This window comes from Ciconia boyciana, chromosome 24 (assembly GCF_034638445.1).
Source record: "Ciconia boyciana chromosome 24, ASM3463844v1, whole genome shotgun sequence".
NCBI classification, from domain to species: Eukaryota; Metazoa; Chordata; class Aves; order Ciconiiformes; family Ciconiidae; genus Ciconia; species Ciconia boyciana.
In genome coordinates, this window is record NC_132957.1 from 460,490 (window position 1) to 482,386 (window position 21,897).

Consider the following 21,897-nt stretch of genomic DNA (forward strand, 5'->3'; position numbering starts at 1 on the left):
CCAGGGACAAAGCTTGCTGCCAATGAACTGCAGACAAGGGAATCGCTCTAGGGCTGTATGATGATGGTGAGCTGCACGTTAGACTCTGCTCTACGGCAGGGATCACTCTCACCAGCTAAGTGGCAACTTTTCATCAAGTGTTTACCAGCCTCCAAACTCACAAGGCACTAACGGCACTTCATGCAAGCTGTTCCCCCAGCAGACACAGGAGGCACCACAACAGGGCAGATCATCCCCTTTGCCGTGCTCATAGACAGTCCCCAAACACGACAAGTAACAAATAATTCACATCCCAAAGCCTTTGACAGCTATCAGTAATGGCTTGAGGGGTCTATTTCTCTCTGAAAACACAGTGGCATTTCTCTTGCATTTGAGGCTCATTAAATGCTGCCCACCCATCACCTCTCAATGCTCAAAGATTGCTTGTTGGTCACCATACCCTTACAGGCTCTAGTTCAGAGGGGCTCTTCACAGATTTCAACAGGAATTAAAATTTGATTGTCCCAGGCTGCTCACTCATCCACCCTGGAGTACAGACAAGAAGGTGCACAGAGGACCCATGACTTTCCTGTTGCGCTGTCCCAGCCAGCTCCTCTTGCCTGCTGGAGGCACAGACATCAATGTCAGAGGAGAAACTCCTCCAATATACACTGGTCTTTGAGATTTTATTCAAGTATGCAGTTTTCTAAGCCTGTACTTGTTATGAGGTGCTACAGCATCTGTGAACTATGGCTAAATGCACTTCCACATGTTTGTTTCTGGGCATGAATACTTTACTAGCTCTTAAGCTAAAACATCTGAAACCTGCACTCAAAATTTTGGCCCGCATAAGCCCTAGCAAACTCACTGTTACTGACTGGGCTTGCCTGCAGTGTGTCCTCAAAGCCAAGATACAGCCCTTCCCAAATGTTTTAAAGCAGTGGTTTTCAACCTCTGAAACAACCATTTGAGAGTTTTTGGTCAAAGAGCCATTTTATATGTTTTAGCAGTTGGGAGAAAAGCAGTAAGACGCAGACAGCACTAACCACTGATGTAATGCTCTTTTACAAATTGCTTTGCTAAATACATGGTTTGGTTTCGCACTGTAGTCTAAAACCTTTTTCTGTCTGGGGCTGTGAAGTCAATGACAGTCAGTTGTAAATTAAACAATCATTACAACTGAATATGAACTTGGCAAACTGAAGCTTGAATGCTTCCCCAGCTGGGGGGCTCTTTTCTCCTCCAAGGCTCACTGGGCACCCAGAGGAGATGGCAGTGTGGGAAGGAGAGCTGGGGACTGCAGGAAGGAGGAGGGGGCAGGTATCGTTTCCAGAGGGAGGTGGGAAGGGAAGGGAAATAACCTCTAGAATTGATGGGAATAGAAACAGAGGTGGGAAAAGCAACTTAGAATTCCAGTTGCGACTCGGTTTTAATCTAACTGATGGAGCAAGGGGAAGGAGACAGCAGACAAGAGCAGTGACAGTTACAAACCAGAATTAACCCCCGCCTCCCCACACATACAATTCTGGTGGCAGGCACCAACAAACCTTGGATAGCTGGCAGGTAACAGGAGTCTGTTGTTAAGAATCAGCTCACAAACCTCCTTCTGCAGCCTCACGGACAACAGTGCAGCAGCAGCAGCACTGCTTTGCATTGGTCTGAAATGCTATCAACAGGAAAAGTAACTTCTAAAACAAAAACCAGAGCTACGTGCCATAGTCCAAATACAGCCGGGGGGCATGTGATGAAAAACCATGCAAGGACAGGGTGCACACAAAGAAGTGGAGTATTTGCAGTGGTGGCTCCAGACGACGCTTTCCCACTTCTCTCATTGCTGATGGCTGCAGGACTGGGGGGGGCTCCCAAAATTGTTAACTGTCAATCCCCACCTGCAGACTGATGCTTCTCTGCAGTTGCACATTGTGTTTAATGAACGCCCAAGCCCAACCTCGCAGCAAGCTGACACAGGGAAGAGCCTGCCTGCAGTTTTACAGGCAGTGAATGGGATCTGAACAGCATGCGGGCAGCAAGGGCTGCAGGGCCTTGCTTTGATCTTCCAGGTTGGACCTCAGGTGTGCCAGCAACACTCTCCTACGTGGTCCTGCAGCACCATCAGAAACAGTAGCCATAAACATCGCCTGCTCACCTGCCAACACAACTCACGTATTTAGACAGATTAAAACAAACCGTATTCTAAAACAAACCATTACAGCCTTTTGTACTGTAACTCACTGATTTACTTATTCCTCTTTGGGGATGTACACTTGAATTCTGAGGTCAGAAGATGGCCTAGTTCAAGCTGCCCTTGTTCCCCACATGTAAAGGCCTTCATTACAGGCAGCTGCTATAAACTTTGGGGGCCAAAGGAAGTCTGAAATGTGAGCACAGCAGATCGCCTAAACAGGGGAACGAAGAGAGCCTTGTGATAAAAAGAAACAAAACAAAACCAAACCCACCCACCAGCCAGGGCCTGGATTGTACCTTCCAACTCTGGGAGGCTGATGGACCCATCAGGAAGCTGGTCCCTCTACAGTCAAGGCAAAGAGGAACGTAAGGACTGGCTGAGCCATGTCCTGCTTTCTCCTTTGACTGGGGGGAACACAGGGCAGCAGCAGGGCACCACAGCTAAGCAGGAAGGAGCAAGACCCAAAGGCTTTGATGCACACAGTATCAGCCAAGGGAGGATGGCTCTTTTATGAACAGTATCAGCAATCGCCACATCTCACTTTTCAGAGCAGAACTTGACAAGAAAGTCACACGCAAGGAAGCTGCACTAATGCAACACTGTGAGATAAGATTAAAACTAGCAGGAGAAAAGAATATTTCTGAGTGCTTCATATTTCAGTTGGTCATGCGGTGACCTCTGCGTTTTGATGCTCAGGTGTCAAAGTATATCTACAAGTGCAATGTTTTCTGTAGTCCTACAGCCTGTCACTGGTAGGTAGCATGTAGGGGGTTCACAGGTAAGAGTTGCCCCAAACATCGCTACTGCATTTTTGCAACTACGTCACTTGGTCTGATAAGAGACTTGATCTCTCTAAACAAATTGTTCTTTGTGAGTGCTAAGGTACTGCGAGGAGGACGAGACAGCAAGAACCACAAGGACAGTAGGGCAAATCAGTAATTTCCTCTCAAATGGTAAAGAAATAAAAGTGAAGCAGGAAGAAAGCGGTACCTCTGTCAAAGGTCTCGGTCTTCTCTCTACAACAAATTCTGTGTGGCAGAGCTCACAGTAACTTGTGTTGGAGGAGGACAACCATTTTTCCAGGCAGCTCTTGTGCACGGTGCCCAGTGTTCCTGTGCAGTCACACGGGGAAAGCAGTCCCTCCCCATTTCCACCTTCATGACAGATTCGACAGATGGGACCATCACTAAAGAGGCAGACAAACAGAATGAAATCACGGTCAGAGCAGGCAGAACGATACAGCCACATCAGAGAACGGGGTCCGATCCCACCAAGCCCTAGAAGGGCACATGCACAGCAGGCAGCATGTGGCAGAGCATGCCAGGAGTGCTGTGACTCTCCAAAGCAGCCTGCTGCAGCAAGAAACCAGTCACAGGGGAGCGTGGAGGTGCCCAGGACACTTTAGGTCAGTGAAATCTGGAAGCCATGTTGATGAGCACCACAACACCCAAGAGAAGCTGGCACATCAGCCTGGACAGCTCAGTTGGCCACTGAAGGGACCGCAGCGCACGTGTCCCACAGTCTCCAGCTCCGCTCACAGCGGGCAGAGAGGCTGACGCTGGACCCGAAACCAACCCTGAAGCACTGATGCAAATCCAGAAGCCCCAAGCAAAGCCAGATGATCCACACTAGTCGCAGTGTGCCCCCAGCCACCCGGAGCCAACTCAAGAGGTTTGCAATCAGAGTCACATTTATCAGACTGCCTACCCACTCTCACCCCATTTCTCCTCTGCATCCTGGGTTTAGATATCGCTGTTCCTTACGCAGTTACTGCTAAAGACACAACTACATTGACCCTGGAAGCTCAGCTCTCCAAGGACACAACATACTTCATGGCAAGCAGTCACCCAGACTAAGTTCTCTGCATACAAACCCACAGTAACTCACTCAGGATCCTATCTGCACACTGCCACGCAGAGAACCGTTCCGCAGCATTCTGGCCTTTAACTGGCTGCAGAAATGCCTCGGCGCTTCAACAGCCACCACTTCTCACCACTCCTTGGCTAGAATTTTCAACTACAGATCAAATCTCTTTGATCATGCTCAAGATCTGCTCTCTTGGGACCTCACAGAACCAGAGATGCTTATCAAGGGAAGTATCAGATGCTTTCAGAGACACTTGCAACCTTCCCCATAGGAGGCCTGCACTGCTGATTGCACTCAAACTACCCATTTGGTCCCAAGATGTTCCCTCACACTTCTAACTGCCACTGCTGACTGTGGACTATTAGTGCTACTGCTCCAGCATCCAGCAACCGTTAGCTCAGGTGTATCAGATAATATTAATGCCACAAATGTTGATCACAGACTAAAGTAATTTTTTTGTGCCTACATAAACTCAGAGCCATCCAGTGTCCTCCTGTAGCAAGGACTTTCTCTAGCTGTACAAAGAACCAAGTCCTTTTCACTTGAAACCTCTCATTTGCTTGTTTTGTGTACTATCCCCTAATTCTTGTCCTGTAAAAGACAATGTTTTCCACACCCCCCAGATTTACAGACCTCCATCAGAGCCTGCTCAGTCACCTCTTTCACAAGCAGAAGAGTCCTAGCCTATTCAGTCATGCCTTAGACAGAAACACATCCACCTTTCTGATCACCTTCACTACCCTTCCCTCTCCCTCTTGTGTTTCTAAAACATCCTTTTAGAGCTGCAGGGACCAGAGCTACAGTTTTCAAGATGCGGGCACACCAGGGATTTTTGCAGTTCTGTTCTTCATTGCTTTCCTAAATCTTAGCATCTTACTTGCCTTTTGGTCACTGCTGCACGTAGCTGCCACATGCCCAAGATTTCCTTCCTCAAACCCGCGAACACATATGTAAATCCCAGACTATTGTTCTTCATCTGCAGCACTACACACTGAACTGCAACCATTATTTTAGCCTGCAGTCACTTCCAATAACGTTCTGTTCCCTAAACTCGGGCATCTAGTACCATTTTAGGTCCAAGGGCATCCCAGCTGGCATCCAAAGGCATAGGTTTCCTAGAAGCCCTGTGCCACATCTGCCAGCCCCATAACAAGAATGTCTTGGGCTCCTTGAGAAACCTCAAATGGCTCTAGACACTGAAGTTTGCCATTCTCAGCAATTCAGTACATCTCTTCAGTGTTCGCTGTTCATCGAGATCATTTAGGAATAAAATGCTGGACAGCAGAGGCCTAGTGCAGGGCTACCCTCCCTGGACCATGAAAACGAGCCACTCACTAGTATCTCACTTCTTTTCCACCTTCCAACCAGCCATTTCTTTCACACAACAACCATTCTCTTACATCCAAAGTTGCACAGATTTGGGGGTGGGAGGGTGGGCGAGAAAGGAACAACTTTATTTGCATTTGCCCTATTGCATGCCCTCTTGAAATCCACGTGAGCTATATCAGCTATCACCTTTTTTCCACATATTGCTGACAGTACAAAAGCCACACTGATCCCATCTCACAGTTCATACTCCACTGCTATTCTGACTTAAAAAAACTGACTGCAAAAGAAGTTTGCGGGATTGCAACACAACAGTCAGAAAAAGCAACCTGCAAATCTTCAAAAGCAGTAGCGCTGCTTCCATTAGTCTGCACAACCAGACAAAATAGAAAGCAAGAGCAAGACACAGAAACACAGTGCAAGGAAAGGAGCGTACTGGGGAAAAACGTTGGTGGGACATGAAGAGAAGAGCCAGCAAGAAAGTGCACGTCAGCTAACTAAAGGAGACCCAAGACTCCTCTCTTGGTGCACCACAGGAGATCTCTACCACTTTCAACTCAACGTTTAGCAGGTTTCATCCCAATTGGACTTTTTAATCATATTTAGGACTGTGAAGCAATGTACACCCACTGCACCATCTCCTTCTCTCTGCTAAACATCACTGGTGAACCACTGTCCCTTGTTCTCTCCTCATTTTCACGTGCCTTTCATTCAGGGGACTTCTTCAGCCAGGACAATCCCTGCAACAGGAGTCTGGAGAGGTGGTGGAAACTCCATCCTCAGAGATACTGGAAACTGCATCAGACAAGGCTCTGAGTAGTCTGATCCAACTTTGAAGTTGGCCTTGCTCTAAAAGGATGCTGGACCAGATGTCCTCTAGAATTCCCTTCCAATCTGAATTATTTGATGATTCTGTAACCTTTACTGCCATAAAGATCAGTGCTGTATCAGAACAACAAAATTACAGTCCACTCACACAGCCTTTGTGATGGGGACAGATCAAAAAAACCCCAAGCCTCCAGTGCTGTCCTGCATCTGTTATTTCCTAAGAAAAGCATCTGCAAGATATTTCATCTGTGCTCTTCCTGTTTGAGAAGTTTCATGTTTCCAGCGCATTAATATAACCTTGGCTACCAATAAACAATCCAGAAGGAAAAAATTTGCTGACAGTGCGAGAGAAAAAAAAAAAATTCTTATCAGACTCCATTTTCTTTCCTATCCAGAGGGGGAAGGGGCCTGGTCACACTCCCACATGATACACCCTCATACACAGTTTTCCAGCAGGCTGTAGAGACCGTATCACTAATTCAGCCTTCCAGTACAGTCACACTGCTCCTGGCTTCGCTTTGCTAAGTGCTGGTGACAAGGAAGAGACTGAAATCCACCACCACCAAAATGAACGAACTGGTGTGCCATGAAGACACTCACACGAGGAATTCTGTTGTTTTTTTTTTTAACCTGTAATCCCAGGCAGCTTCCCCACCTGATTTTTACACCTCCACAAGTTTTAAGGGGTTACACAACTTCTCGCCCAGCCTATCAGTTGTCAGAGGGCAAGCTCAGTTCCCCTTGCATTTTTATTGACCTGCTCCAGGTTTGCTAGATATAGCAATTACATTTGCCTCAGTTCTCATCAAGCTTTCCTGCTTTCCTCCCCCATGTTTGCAGTCACTGCTTTCAGACCTCATCAACATTTGGCCAAATTAATTAAAAGAAATAACATCTGTTCAGACAGGTTCGGACAGGATTTGAACACAAAATGTGACCGGTCTCACTAGCTGGAGTGAACAATGCTGCCAAGTGTCCTCTGCTCTGGAAGCTGCTCAAAATACATGATGAGAAGTCACATCAGTAAGAGTCTGAGCAAGTGAAGCTGCCACACATCCCCTCTAGCAATAGCTGGACACTGCAGCTCCTGCAACACAAACACCCTCCTCTCCCTGGGGCTGTGGACTGACACCATGCCTTTACTCCACAACCACCTTGGAACAGGGGCTGTGCTCCATTTTCAGCCCTTAAATCATCACCATGAACAGCATGCTGGCCTTGCTAGCACAGCGTCCCACCTTCACTGCTGCTCAGCAAGGACTTGGCAGAGCCACATGGCAAGTGGCTGCCTGTGCCATCTCATGCTGGAGCGGCTGCAGGCCTGGGGGGTTTTGATGAACACGCAAGACCCAATCCACCAGCACATGTGACTGGGATGAGCTCCCGCAAAGAGAGCACAGGCCTGGGAAGCATCTGGCTAATGAGGATACGCACTCAATATTAGCGCCCCGGCAAACTCCTTCACAAACAAGACTTTGTTGTCTCTACCCCTACAGCCACAAAAAAAAAAAGGAGGAAAAAAGCACAGATGCACTCATCCCAAGCCCCTTCCCTGAAGCAGCCTTACCTCTGCGCACCCAGTGCCTTGATCACCGTCGAGAGGAGCCGTCCATCCTTGGCGGTGACCTGCGTGACGTACTGCGGGCGACCGATGTCGGAGTCCTCCACCGACTTGGAGAGGGCAGCGCTCCCCGGGCAGTCGCACAGGGAGCCGGGGAGGTGGCAGCAGTCGCCCGTCGTCATGGCAGCTCTGGGCCCCTCTGCCCCGGGGACCGGCACCGGCGGCACAGAGACCTGCGGGAACAGCACGGCAGTGAGAGCCGGGTACCCTAGACCGCCCGGGGCGCAGGCCCCCCACTCACCACCCTCCTCCAGCCCCACAGGGGGTGGCAGCACCCCGGGGCCCCAACAACCACGGGGTGTGTTAGCCTTCTGTCCCCTTTAATAGGCTTTGTGAGGCTGCCTTACCATAAAATTAAGGCTCCAAGTGTCCTACTTACATAATTTAGCGTCAGAATTGCAAATTTGCCTTTCCCAGAGAGAATTCCTGGTACACACCCTTTAACCTGACAGAGCCTTTCAAACCAAACACGCCATGCCAACGCAGAGATGGGGAAGGCAACGAGAAGCCCCACAGGCCCACGTCGTTCTGGCTAGAGCTGTCCTGAAAACTTAAGTTCGTACCCTCTGTAAAAGTTGCAAAGTTTCACCTGCACACGGCACAAACCACTTTGCGTGGCTCAGCTCAGGGAAGCCCTTCTCTCAGCTGCGCTCAGGTGCTTTCTGAGCCCTTTAAAGCCTTTCCACCGAACTCAAAAGGCTCCACCCCCCACCCCTCCTTTGATTTTCCATTTTTTTATTTCTTTACAGCAATGCATGTGCTTCCATTTCCACATCCCATGTGGTACATCCCAACAGTGAACATGCAGGTATTAACCACCCAAAAGCACTGAAAAGCCTCCCAGAGCCCCACGGAAAGGGCAGTGGGCCAATTTTCCTCCTTTCCCTTTCAACATTTCAGACCGACCCTGATTTTTATAACAGCCACGTGCACACCATCACGCTTTCGGCACCTCTGCGATTTACCCAGCACAGAGAGCACGAGGAAGTAGCAGCAAATGCAAGAATCGGGGAGAAGATGCAAAGAAAAAGCCCAACGTGACAAACCAGGAGCTGGCTCAGATGAGCCCCATGCAGACGGGAGAGCTCTCTGCCTTTGAGGGAAGGCAGCAGCTCGCCCAAGCTGCCAGCAACAGCTGTGTTCCTCCCTGGCAGGGGTTATCTCAATCCCAAAGACAGGCGTGCTTTGCAGATTCAGAAAAATCCCATTTTCTCCAGACTCCTTTAGCCTGGTCCCTAAGAGGCAGCTGTGCAGAAATAAAGAGCTGGGGTTACAATTAGTCACAAGCTGAACACAAGCCAACAACATCGTACTGCTGGTAAAGACCAAAATCCTTGTGTCTGTAAACAGGACTGCCTTATGTAAGGCATGCACAGTAATCCCTGTGCACCAGTACTGCTGGGATCATAGCTGGAATGGTGTCTCATCCTGGTGGCCGGATTTCAAGAGAGAAACAAACCCACAGAAGTTGTTCAATGAAAAGGATAAAAGCTCGGGGGGGTGGGGGGGGGTGGGTAACAACACACCAACAAAAAAAAACCAAACAAAAATAACCCCAACCCCAAAACTTACCAAAGAAGAAATATGAAGAGAGTTAGGTTTGTTTAATTTAGGGGGTGTGGGGGGGAATTTTCAATCTCTGTCTCCCGGAGGTAGAAGCAGGCAAACAAACCTTCACCATCCCATCCAAGGAAATGCTTTTTTGTTTCGAGATCTCTGTGCCTAACAGGAGTCAAACATTCCCATGAAACTGCAGTTTTGTCAGGTTCAGCTAAGCCTAAATCAAACTCAAATAGCTAAAGAAAATAAGGGCTTGTTCCTGGTTGGAGGCTTGGCCAGACTACAGATGAAGAAAACAAAAAGCCAGTACGAGAATATGATCATCAAAGCCCTGAAAACACTGATTTGGGTAAGCACAAGTGTTCTTTTGTGTCCTGGAAATTAAGCAACTCTTACACAGCCAAGGGCTTCATCTGTCAGGACAGCTCCGTTCGTGGTGAATGTGTTCAAGAAGGAGAGAGCACTTCACTGGTGTCACTGGCATCACCAGATGCCAACTTTGGTAGCATCCACACAAGTTACAAAATATTTTCTAATTTCTAGTAGAAAAGTTTCTAATATCTTTATTAAAGCTGCTCTTGATAACTACCTGTAATCCTTCCTCCGCATCTGAACAGCAATAGGCTTGAGCTTGTGGGCAGGTCAATCCCCATCAAAACAAATGGGAATCTTTCCATCAACTTAAAAATGAACTTAACAGATTCAGCATTGCCTTGGCTCAGCCTCTCTCTCCACCTGTGCAAAGAGCACACAGGGTTAGAGCTGCTTTTCTTATTGCTCTCCTTTTTAAAAAAAAGAAAAAAAAAGGCTACAAGCTCTCCAACTTTAAGGAGCAAAAAGTAAGATGATAAATGCTACTGGAATGACTTAAGTCAGCTGTTTTGCAAGTTAAGGAGTTCTTTCAATTTTAAAAGCCTCTTACTGAACCAGGCATGAGAAGATATATGCTTTTAATAAAAAGGTCGGTTCCATTTGTTCAGCCAAAATGTTGTTTATTTTTAAGTCCAGAGGAAAAAGGTCCATTTTGCGTATTGGAATAAAACTGTCCTCACTCCCTGTGTCCTGGGAGTATTTATATTGAGGCTCTTTGTGCTCGACATCTGACAGATACAGGCAGCACCGTGTCCTTGCCCTGGCAGCCCTATTCAGGGCTGAAAGGGAATTGCCACCCTGCCATCCATCAGGAAACGCACGGTTTTCTATTACAAGTTATTTGGCGTTTCCTTGTCGGGGTCCATCCCAGGGTGGAACCTGAAGTCACTACTTTAATATCTGACTCATGCCATTCAGCAAATACAAAGGAAAAGCAGCAAGATTTTCATGGATACAGTTAGCGAGGAAGTAACTGAAATCCAAAGATAACATCTGCAGTGCACTCCAGTTCCAATTTCATACCCAGCTGAACATGAACCACAGCGTACAGCCAAGCCAGTCCCTTTCCTGGCTCCCTAAAGGCTCAGCTCATCAACACACAGCCTTCTCTCACAACTGTCAACAGCTCATCGAACCCAAACCCAATGTTACAGCAGAAACACCAAAAACTGAGAGTTGGAATCAGGACCCAAACAGCTGGTTTGAACCACACACTGTTTTCTTCTGGGCAGTTGTGATTTCCAAGCCCATTCCTTGGGGATACATTTCTTGTTCTCATTAAAAAAAAAAAGTCTCTAAGACATTAGGTTTATTATCAATATCCCGTCTGCTGCCACAGTTAGATGTGAGCAAATAAATCAGAAGTCTCTTCTCAGCAAGATTTTGTATCCTCAGCTTCTGAGCAGATCCAGGATATAAAGGGCTGAGTTTGTAGATTACTCAAACTGAAGAAGAACAAACCCTGTTTGTGGAAAGTAGGCTCGGAAGAGTGAGTTTTGCACTAGGACTCCAAAACGCAAACATGTGCAGCGAGATGAGCCGGTTCCTCGAAGAGCAGCTAGTGCTTCTTCGCTGCTCCAAGGCAGAGACCACAGTGCTGGTGCAGGATCCTGCCTGCTAGGCGGCTTATGCAAAGACTTGTCAGTCTTCAGACATTGCAATGAGAGATGTGATCCAGTTTATATCATCCAAAGGGCAACAGGGGGTTCAAAACTCTCTCAAATGACCGAACAGCTCAAGACTGCAGAAATCAGGCTGGACCACTGCTCTCCACCCAGAAGACATGCCCAGCAGGAACAGGCAGAAGACAAGGAGCTAAAGGGTCCCCCAGCTCTGTTCCTGCATATTTAGACTTTGCAGCCTGATAAGACAGTTATTCTGCCAGACAGGGAAACCACAGCAGGCCAGACGAATATCTTGATCAAAGCCACAAAGAGAAAAGCCACAGTTAAGATGAGAAAGACAACAACAGGAAAGGCTAAGGCCAAATGATCACAGTAGAGGGGAATTGTTAGGTGCAGGTCATGGCTCCTCTAGGCTGCTCATGGCCTGTCTACATGATGAATATCTCAACCGGTGTAAACCCTTGGAGCAATTCTAAGGCTTTGATAGGATCCAGAGCAAATTGGAACTAAACCCAGCTCCACCTTCTTCAGGTGCAGCTCATATGCACCAGCTTCTGTACAGATTAGCTTCCCTGGAACATCTCCACCAAGACAAAAAAAAACCACCTCCTGGCAAGGCTGCCAGTGGCTAAGTCTGTTCCTCTCACTGAGCAACCCATTTCCCTGATTACCGTAACCAAGACCTGGCACCTCACTACAGTGCTACCAGGAGATAACCAAGTTGTGCAGCCAACATAACCCACCCATCTGTACATAAGTACTTTTTATTTTTTTTTAATTTAGCTAGTAACCTACTCACTGTGTGCAGATCACCAAAGCTCTGACTGCTGCTCACACAAGCTGACGTTTAACCCCCAGAGCAAGGCCACCCAGCCTGCTTTCCAAATCCATTTTAGCTAACTTCGGTATGCAGACACTGCGTTTTCTAATCATATGATCCTGCAAACATCATCAGTGAACTGAAGGTTTTCAGTTGCTAAAGGGCATTTCCAAACATCAATGCTTTCCTTTTCACCACAAAAACTGGATTGCCCAAATCCTGGGGCCTTAAGATCATCTGAACACAAACTTCTTGAGGGAGACAAGTACAAAGAATTGCTTCCTTCACCACATCTAAGCACCTGCTCCCACACACTCTGTCTCAGCCAGCTAACACGCATCTTTCCACAGCCCAACTCCAATCCCAGGCCTGCAACATGTCTTTCAGCACCCAGCTCTGCCTACTGCAGGTGGCTGCAGTGCCTAACCAGCACACCTGTAGCCCCCATGCTCTGGGCGACTGGCAGGGCACCCCGCCTCCTATATATCATGGAGGGCAAACTCTGGCCTCCAGACCCTCGCACCCACAGTGATTACGCACCCTGAGATACTGCCACCAAAGATATGCATGGGCAGGATCCAGTGAGTGGCCTGAAGTGCTACTGTTAAAAGGTTGCGTAAGTGGTTTAATCTAAAGAAAAGAAAAAAACCAAAACAACAACAACAAAACACACAAAACCAAGGACTGGTCCCAAACTGCTGCAGGGCTTTGCTTTTCAGTTTTGTTTGTTTAAACATACTCTCTGCTGAGGGTTGAAGACTGCAGCATTATTTTGTTCTTTAAAAAAAAAGTACAATTTTGTATGTCAACTATCTGACTCCCAAAAGTTACCCTGCAGGTCTGCTGCATAACACCCTAAAAGTACCCAAACAGCCAGCAACAGATCTGCTCACACTTGATCCATCAGCTGAAGATAGCTCTAAAGCTTCACAAGATGTGCCCTCAGGTAGAGAGGAGGGAATTCTGCTATGAGACCTCACTGCAACTCTCAAATTGCCCAGGACTTGGGAAGAAATCTCGAGTCATATGCTCAGAAGCCATCTGAATGCAACAGTCCTACAAGTCAGGGTGCAACGAGCCCTGTCTAGTGAGAAAAGTGACACAGCATTTTATGACACATACCCCAACACTCAAAATAAGATCTGATGCCACACAACAGCTTTTAAAGCATTTTTAAATTTGGTAGATAACACACAGGAAAGCATTTCACTCCCCAGGCAGCTTCTCAATTTCCTGCCTTGCCTACGACATTTGGTTGACAGTCGCAGTTAAAGGCGGTGCTGCAAAAACTTCAGCATTAACTTGCTCTTCAGACAGTGCCAGTGGAGCAACGCTGTGAATCAGACAGTCATGGGACAGACCTGACCCTAGGCTCAAAACAAAGCAAACCCCAAAAAACAAAGGGGGGGAGTGTCAAGGGACAACGTCCTGGGAGCTCGTGAACCTTCTAATAAAGCATCACACCAGGAACATCCTCCTATGCCTTTAACAGCAAAACATACAGGCTGAGATACCGTGAAGCACCACTGCTGTCCACAGAGGCTTACCTGCCTCATCCCTAGGGCTGAATTCCAACCGTTCATAAGATAGTCGAAGTTTAACCATGTAACACCCAGGAGGAGGTTGGACACTTCTAGGAAACAGCCTTTTCGGACTCCTGTTTTTCTTGTATTTGTACATTATCTACCACCACCAGGGACAACTCTGCTGCCTTTCAGCTATTCCAATAACACGACTCAGCAGCAGCAAAACAGTAACACAAGCCTCCACTTACTGGGCTCCTGCTGGGGACAAATGATCAAAACTGCTCTATACCAAGCCACTATTTAGGCATATTCTAGAAGCTCTCTGAAGTCGTGATTATGTAGACTATGGTTTGATGGCAAATGGGTTTGTTTTCCAGACACAGATGAAGAGACAGTCTTCCACAGAATGTGGTTGTTTGTTTTTTTTTTTTCCGAAACAGACACATTGCCAGGATCTGACTTCTATTCCCTGTTGGTAAAAAAATATTGCAGTGAGCCTTTGTGATCAATATACTGTTGTTTTCCAAAGCCCACATCCACACTCATCCCTCCTCTCCAAAACTTTCAGTGTATTTGATCAACCTCTTCAGTAGCTGCACTTTACCACCATGTCTTGCAGCACCAGGAAGCTAGCGACTGGCAAAGATGAACCCACGTGGCACGCACCCTGCGGTTCTCAGTGGGCTCCCACCGGGAGTGAACCCTGATTTTCAAACAAGGACATAGGGATGGGCCTCGTGTGAACACAGCAGGGCTGTGACACAGCAGGGCTCCCATTACCCCAGATTTTGGGGTACCTATCATGTTGTTCACCCTCTTGTTTTTCAATCAAACTTCATTTTAGAAGAGCATTGCCCAATATATAACAATGTTACTCAATATTCAAAAAGAAGCAAAAGGTTCAAGTTTACATGTTGAGAAAAAGATCAGCATAAAAATGAGAAGCCTAAAGGGTGATATTTTTCTTGCTGCAAGCTGTACTGGGGAAAGATCAGGCCATGCGTTACAGCTGGAGTGCCAAAATGAACAAAGTTATCTCGGATCTTCTGAGACTTGTTATCTGCCACAAGACCATATGAAAGGGAAGTTTACTGCACTTTAATTACCAACATCTGGAAAAACGAATTGCAACATTAGGAGAAAATTCTTTGCAGAGGGTATCTCCAACCAAAAATCAGCCATTTTAATAACAAGTTTCATAAGGAAACAACTGAAAACCAGCTGGGACATGAGAAACACCTGCTGCTCCTCTGAGTATTCAAAAGACATCAGCTTTTAGAGGTGAACAGCACAATTCACTACATAATGCAACTATACAGACCTCTGCCCACCTCCCCCCAGATTTTATCACTCTCTTTCTGCAGGGAAAGAGAAATGCATTAGTAAGACTTGAAAGTTTTATTGAAATCATGAACCAGGGTGAAAAATATCGGTTATCATGCCCACAAAGCAACGCTTGCAGAAGCGCTACCCACCACTGGGGAAAAAACTGTCCCACCACCCGCAAGCACATCCCCGCCCTGCTCCCCCCTAGCAATGCTGCCTCCCAAAGCCACCAGAGCCATGTGGCCTCTCACTTCTCTTTGCACCCGTGTCCTCCACCAAAATAACAGCAGCAACAAAGCAAGAATAGTTCTGCTTCCTAGCCCTATCGCTTCAGAGAGCTCCTTTAAAGAGAGGCAGCACCTGCAGCAATGCCGAAGCTCAAGGGCTCCCCAGTCCCGTGCAGTCACTTGCCAGGCAGTTTCAGTTTATTCAGAACAAATGGATTTTCCAGCTCTGGGTAATACATCAGAAAAAAACCCCACAATTTTAGTGTAGCAGTAACGCACACACCAGATCAACACAGAAGCGCCCACACAACTTTGGACCAGTCAGTGTCTCAAAGGGCACCACTCAGGATGCAAAACATTATTTCAGGATCGGGAATCCCATGTCAGGAAGAACTGGCATTCTCCCCAGTGTTCTCCTCCTTGGTTTATAAAGCACCATTTACACTGTTACACAAATAATAACGCTCTGCTTGGAGACAAACTGGAGCTGGAACAAACCACCTGCCAACACGCAGCAGCCCTGCTCGCTCCAACTGCTCAGAGCAGCGCGCGGCCGGCATGCAGCCACTGCTCAAAACCAGGTAGTGTGCTGATCTTCAAACAGATATTTGATCTGGAACTTAACTTGCCTATTTATATTTTTCAACCTAGCTATTTCAGTGCACAAACCTCATTAGCACACTCAGTTTTCAAAGAGCTTTCCAGCAAAGGCACCACCACAGCCTTCAACCCCACCACCCATCTGCATCTGAAGAGCTCCAAAGCAGGCACCAACTGAGTGCATCCTCTTTCTCCATGGTCAGCCAAAGACGAGGATTAGCTGATCCTAGATGATTTCACCAGTGTCTCCCTTCTGCCCACTCCTTATCGCTACAAATTCCCTCCTCAATCCTGAGATGAAACTTCACAATTGATAGCAGTGCTGCAAAACCCCAGTCTCTCTCTCCCCAAATTAAGTCTGCAATGTTTTGCTTAGGCTGCATTTCTAGTTCTTCTGGAGACACAGGCCTTGACTGATTTGCGACAGGGAAGTACAAGAAAAACTAGGAGGAAATAAAAGTTGAGAACAGTCCAGAATTGTACTTTACCTTTTCCCTCCTCCCACCACTCTCAAATCTAAACCTAAACAGCTTTCAGCTGAAACAGGACTAAAGGTCTCAAAGCTTCAAACAAAGAAATAGGTGTGAAAGCCAAGACTGCAAGAGCTCGGTGCATTCCCCTATTTGCAGAGGGGTGCTTTAGAAACTAGGTTTGATTTGCTTGTACTTATGCTTGCCAAGCCAGTACTGCTCCTTGCCCCTTGTTCCCTCTTTTTGGGAACAGCAGGAGAATGTTTCCTTCAGTCTATCATGGACTTCATGACAACTGATTAAAATTGCAAGAGCAGTTACAGCACGCCTGCCCTTGAGGTTAACCACACATAATCATCTTGTGTTCTATCAGGAATTGAAAAGTTTAGTTAGAATTGCTACATAAAATCTGGAAGAAAACTTACAGATGCCTATTTGATTGAAAATGGGGACAAATAACAGATGCCAAACTGTAACACTGCTCATCCTAGAGAGGTCTGGGGCAGGGAACGCATTTGCAAGGCTGACAGATAGGAAGAGCTGCAGGTCAGCACAGCTCCCGTCAGGCTGTTCTCTTTCCTAGAGGATGCAAAGGCTTCAGTCCCTGCCCCAAGACACTTTGTCAGTCCATGCCTTCAGGATTTTGCCATTCTGCATTCTACCATCAGTGCTTAGAGCTCTCACAACCTGTAACCGTCACAGCTGTAGAAAGCCATATTCCACCACCAGGAAAGGTGGCCAAAACTGTAAGAAGCCCGGTAGCAACTTTCCCACTTTTAAAAAGCAGGATAACAGCCAAGCGCTCTCCCAAATGCTCAGCAAGTGGGTAACCACCTCTCCCAGCAGAGCTGCGTTTGTTGCTGCGATGCTGATGAGCTAGAGCCGACCTGGTCTAACTATGGCAAACACGGCATAAAGACGACAGAGCGAGCATGACAGCATCCTCCCCGGGGAATGGCACTGCTGCAGTCAGAGCTGGGAAGAGAACAAGACCAGACTTGGAGAGGTGGAGAACCTGCTATTCACGTGCATGACATTAACTGTCTCAATAAGCCACGAACCGTGCCTCAGCACAGATTACTCCATCGTTTTAGCACCAGAGAAAGCCATTTTACACGAACTTCATGGAAACTGCTTGCCTACCCTTCACATTGATTTGGTGCTGTGCTCATTTCCTCCACATAAAAGTGACCCACAGCTTTATTTTTCATATGGCTTGTCTTTTACATCACAGAGACTGTGTGCCCGTTTCTTACTAACTTAAAAGTGGTTAGTGTGTTTTCGAAGGGACAAACATAAGTAAACAGAAATCATTTCTCTCTCATGGGAAGGGTTTGAGCTAAGAGCATGCAGAAGCATAAGTTAACCAAAGTAAGACTGGGGGGAAGAAAAGACACACCAATCATGAACTTTAATCTGGAGGGGGGAAAAAGCCAGTTTAGAAAACGGAAACTCTGAAATCTCTAAATATCCAAAGCTGAGTCAAAGTCAAGTGGGGGAAAAATAAACTCATCCTGTAGTTTATAGTTCAGGATGCCTGATTCCTCCCTTCATCTTCTAAGAAAAGGTTCTGTGTTTTTTAGCGTGAAAAGCCAAGATATTTTAAATAGTGAAAAAAGCCCCTAAATGCACATTTTACTTTGTATCGCTGCCTGCAGAACTACTACAAAGTCACATCCTGAGGACCTGCAGCAGTCCCTCAGGACTAACAGAGTCTCAGAGCCCATATCCAGTCTCAACTTGCCCAGCTTGTGCTGGATGCATTTGGGTTGATTTTGGTCATGCTCTTTCCAGGAATCTATGCTAACTTCCCCCCAGGGAAACACCGTGCATTTGCTTGATCCGGGCCAGCATCAATAACCTGGAATGAGAAAGCCCCTCTTCCAGCATCTACTAAGGCAAGAACTCTGTCGGAAGCTGTTTACAAGAAGTACATTTGTAATACTGCCCATCTGCATGGTCTCCTTGGTGTCCAGGGTGGGGTGACCTCACTCTGCAGCCTCAGCGCAATTCCACAACAAAAAAAGGGCAAACACATCAGAAACAAGAAACCATTAGTTGCAATGCTTTTTTTTCTGTTTCCACTTAAAGACTACCAGTGGTGTTAATTAGCTCACCACAAACAAACAATCCAGGTTTTACAGCTAGTCTTTAATGTCCATGGCATACACATTAAGCTCACACTTGGCTGTTTCCTGTGCCACCTGGTCAACTCCTGGCAAAGTTACGACTTCCTTACTGATGGAGGCTGCCTGTAACACTCCACTGCGCATGCCTGGGGGTAGTTAGACCTTGTGTCCTCAGCTGGAGTTATTAAATTCACTGTTACAGTGCACGTGACAAAGGGATTTTCCAGTCCCAGCTCCCTTCCCTTCAAGCCTCTGTTTCTGAAGGGTGACATACCATCACAGTTTCAAATGCATCTGGAAAACCAGGGCTCTTCTAGCCCTCCAAACACTCTCCCCTGCAGCTGTCTCCATAATCCTTTGGAGACGCAAAAAAGTATTCAAACACTTAAGCCTTGGAAAGACAAGGCTAACATCCAGCTGTTAAAAGGATTATTCTGTGCATGTGCGAGCTTGGCAACGGAGCCAGGTTGTACGTCCCCATGAGCAGGGTGGATAAAGGGGACTGGCCATGGCCATCGGAGCTGACCTACCGCAGCGGCATCGCAGGCATTCTTGACAAGAACCTGGAAAAAGGTCAAGAAAGCGCTAGAAACTGTATCAGAAGGGAAAGATACAGAGATAAACGCTTGCTGGAAGGACAGTGGAGCAGGAGAATGAGAGTCCCAAGGAAAATGAGGGCTGGTAACAGGGAGGGTTGAGAGGGGGATATGAACAGTCCCTTGAGCACGAGCAAATAACGGGCACAGGGTGGGATGAGAAGCACATCCCTGCTGACAGATCTTCATCACACACACATCAGGGCAGGACAGCCTCGTCTCCGGACACTGCAGGGATGGTGCGCTGAATACAAACAAGCCTGGTGAAAAGCCAGAGCTGCTCTGGCTAACCCTAGTCTTTCCAGTTAGTCATCATCAACACTGACTTGAGAGACACCCCACCTGTCTGCTTGTAAAATCTGAGCTCTGCACAGCTTCCTCTGAGAGGACGAGTCACACAACAGCCTAAACTCTCAACGGGGCAGTAGCATCGTGTAACGCAGATGCATCACCCCATGTTTAGGTGAGCACCGTTTCTGTGGGTACTAACAGCGGAGGCAATTGCACGGATAAGCGAGAAGTCTCAGTCAAAGGCCATCGCATGGCTTTTCGGGTTTTAGTCTTGGTCTCCCCATCAAATAGAGAACACGTTCATATGACAGGGCAAATGTTTGAGACCGTGAGAAAAGTACCTCCAATGTCACAATCATTTTCCTGTATACGAGCCACAGACTCGTCCCTCAGACAAATTCACAAACAAGCAGTTAGGTTGTCTCAAGAAAACTGGCTTAAATGAGATAGAGAGATTTATAGTCCCAGTTTAAGATAAGTCAATCACAAGCTCTAAGCTTATGCCACAGAGGAAGGCAGCTGGTGGTGCTCCAGGACACAGCTGAGCAAGTTCTTTGGTTTTGCTGTGACACTGAGCTTGTTCTCTTGGGAAATCTTTGTAACAAGCTCTACAAGACAGTGCATTCCCTGTCATGCCACACAGCCCTCAGTAGGTCAAAAATCTGCACTAGAACAAGAGCCAGTAGCACTCCAAAAGAGGAGAAAAAACAGGCACAGGAGTCCATCTGCACGGAAATCTTTTCACAGTAACTACTTACACGCGTGGAAATAAAGCCTGATGAACAGATATAAAAAACTGCTGCTCCAAACCTCCAGGCCTACAACATTTTCCTCCCGGGCTAAGTTTCTACGCAACACCCCCAGCTCTCCCAGGCAGGGGACGGATGCCGGCCCGCTCCCCGTCCTCCGCCGGGAAGAGCCGCAGGCCCGCGGGAAGGGGCCGCAGCTCCGCCTTCAGCAGGCGGCGGAGGCACGGCCGGGCCGGCTCACAGCATCGCTCGGGACACGGCGCTGGAGGCGAGCGCTCGGCAAAACCGCCCGCCGGTCTGGGGCAGCTGGCTCGCACGGCTGCCCGGCGCCGGCGGGAGCGGGCAGAGGGGCCGGCACCAGGCGCTCCTGCGGGAGAGGCCACGCTGCTCCCGGGAAGGCGGCTGCGGGAAGCGCGGCCGGGTCAGCCATCCTCCCCGAGACCCCGCGGCGCAGCGCGTCCCCAGGGCGCGGCTCCGGCACCCGAGCGCGGGCGGCGGGACGCTGCCGGACACCGGGGCGCTGAGGACACCCCCGTGGCGGGGCCCGCCCCCCGGGCGGGGCTGGGGGACCGGGAGGGCTGTCAGGGCTCTCGGGCCCCGACCCCCGGGCCGGCCGGACCGCGGCCCGGCCGCCTCGGCTCGGCCCGCCCGGGACGCCGCTCCCGCCGCCGTAGCGCCGCACCGGAGGGCGGCCAGGCCCGGCCAGGAGCGGGGCGCTGGGTCGGCCCCGGGCGGCGGCGGCCGCTGCTGCCCCCCGGCGCCCGCAGGTGCCGCCCCGCCCCCGCCCGGTACCTGCGGTCCCGGTCCCGCGGCCCCTCAGCGCGGCGCGCGCCGCCCCATCGCCGGCTCCTGCGGCCGCCGGGCACCGCCCACCCGCGACCGCCCGCCCTCACAGCGGCTCCGCCGCCGCCCGCCAATCCCCGCGCCGCACTGCGCTGACGTCACGCCGGCCCACCCAATGGGCTGCGCGGAACCCGGCCGGCGTCGCACCGCGACCCCGCTGGCAACAGACGCTGGCCAATAGTGCCCCGGCAGGGCGGCCGCGCCCCGCCCCCCGGCCAAGGGCACGCGCGCCCCGCCCCACCCCGGCCGGCGGCCCGGTCCCGCCCCGGCGCCTCAGGCCCCGGCGCCTCAGGGCTTCCCGGCAGCGCGGGGCGGCCCCGCCGCGGTGCGAGCGGCCCCGTCGGGGGCGGCTGTGGCCCCTCGCCCCCGCCCGAGGCTTCGGGAGGCCGGGGGAGAGCGAGCGAGGAGGCGACCCGGCGGTGCCTCCTCCCCTCGGGCAGCAGCTGGAAGGCCCCCCCCTTCCCCGAGAGGATCCGGCGCGGCCTCGGGCCTCCCTCCCCTGCCGCAGCCCGGCGCCTCAGGTTTCTGCCGGCCTCACGCCCGCCTTACTCGAACAGTTGCTTCTGGAGCAGCAGACAACTGAAGCCCCAGATCGGACTCCCGCGTCCCTCCGTGGAGGACCACCAGGGCCCAGGGGCGTGCTCCCACCTCCGCCGGCCGAGCGCTGGCGCCGCGGGAGCGGTGACCAGCGCGGGCGGTGACCGCTCCCGCGGCCAGGCCAGGTGCGAGAGGGCACCAGGAACCACTCCAAAGACTAACGCAGTGTCCTGAAGCGATGGGACGAGCCCGCTCAGGAACACCTGCTCCCGGGGGTAGTGGATACCAAGGGTAATGAACTCCCGGCTCTGGACTGACACTCCCCGCAGGGACACAGCCTCGAGCGTCACACCCTTGGCCAGGGCAGGGGTACTAGCCATGGCTAGTATCAACACAGCGTTCAGGCTTCGGAGCCAGCAAG

At 49.5% G+C, this 21,897-nt stretch overlaps 1 protein-coding gene across 1 annotated transcript in view; it reads right to left on the reverse strand.

Moving 5' to 3' along the window:
* Positions 1-20,974, reverse strand: part of MARCHF2 (membrane associated ring-CH-type finger 2) — a 38,224-nt gene extending 17,250 nt beyond the window's left edge. Inside the window, exons 1-3 of the mRNA XM_072845296.1 lie at positions 20,889-20,974; positions 7,752-7,978; positions 3,155-3,350 (exon numbers count right to left, since the gene is read on the reverse strand). Coding sequence (XP_072701397.1) covers positions 3,155-3,350; positions 7,752-7,927 — 372 coding nt within the window. The 5' untranslated portion in view covers positions 7,928-7,978; positions 20,889-20,974. The remainder of the gene's footprint in view (positions 1-3,154; positions 3,351-7,751; positions 7,979-20,888) is intronic.
* Positions 20,975-21,897: the final 923 nt, after the last annotated feature.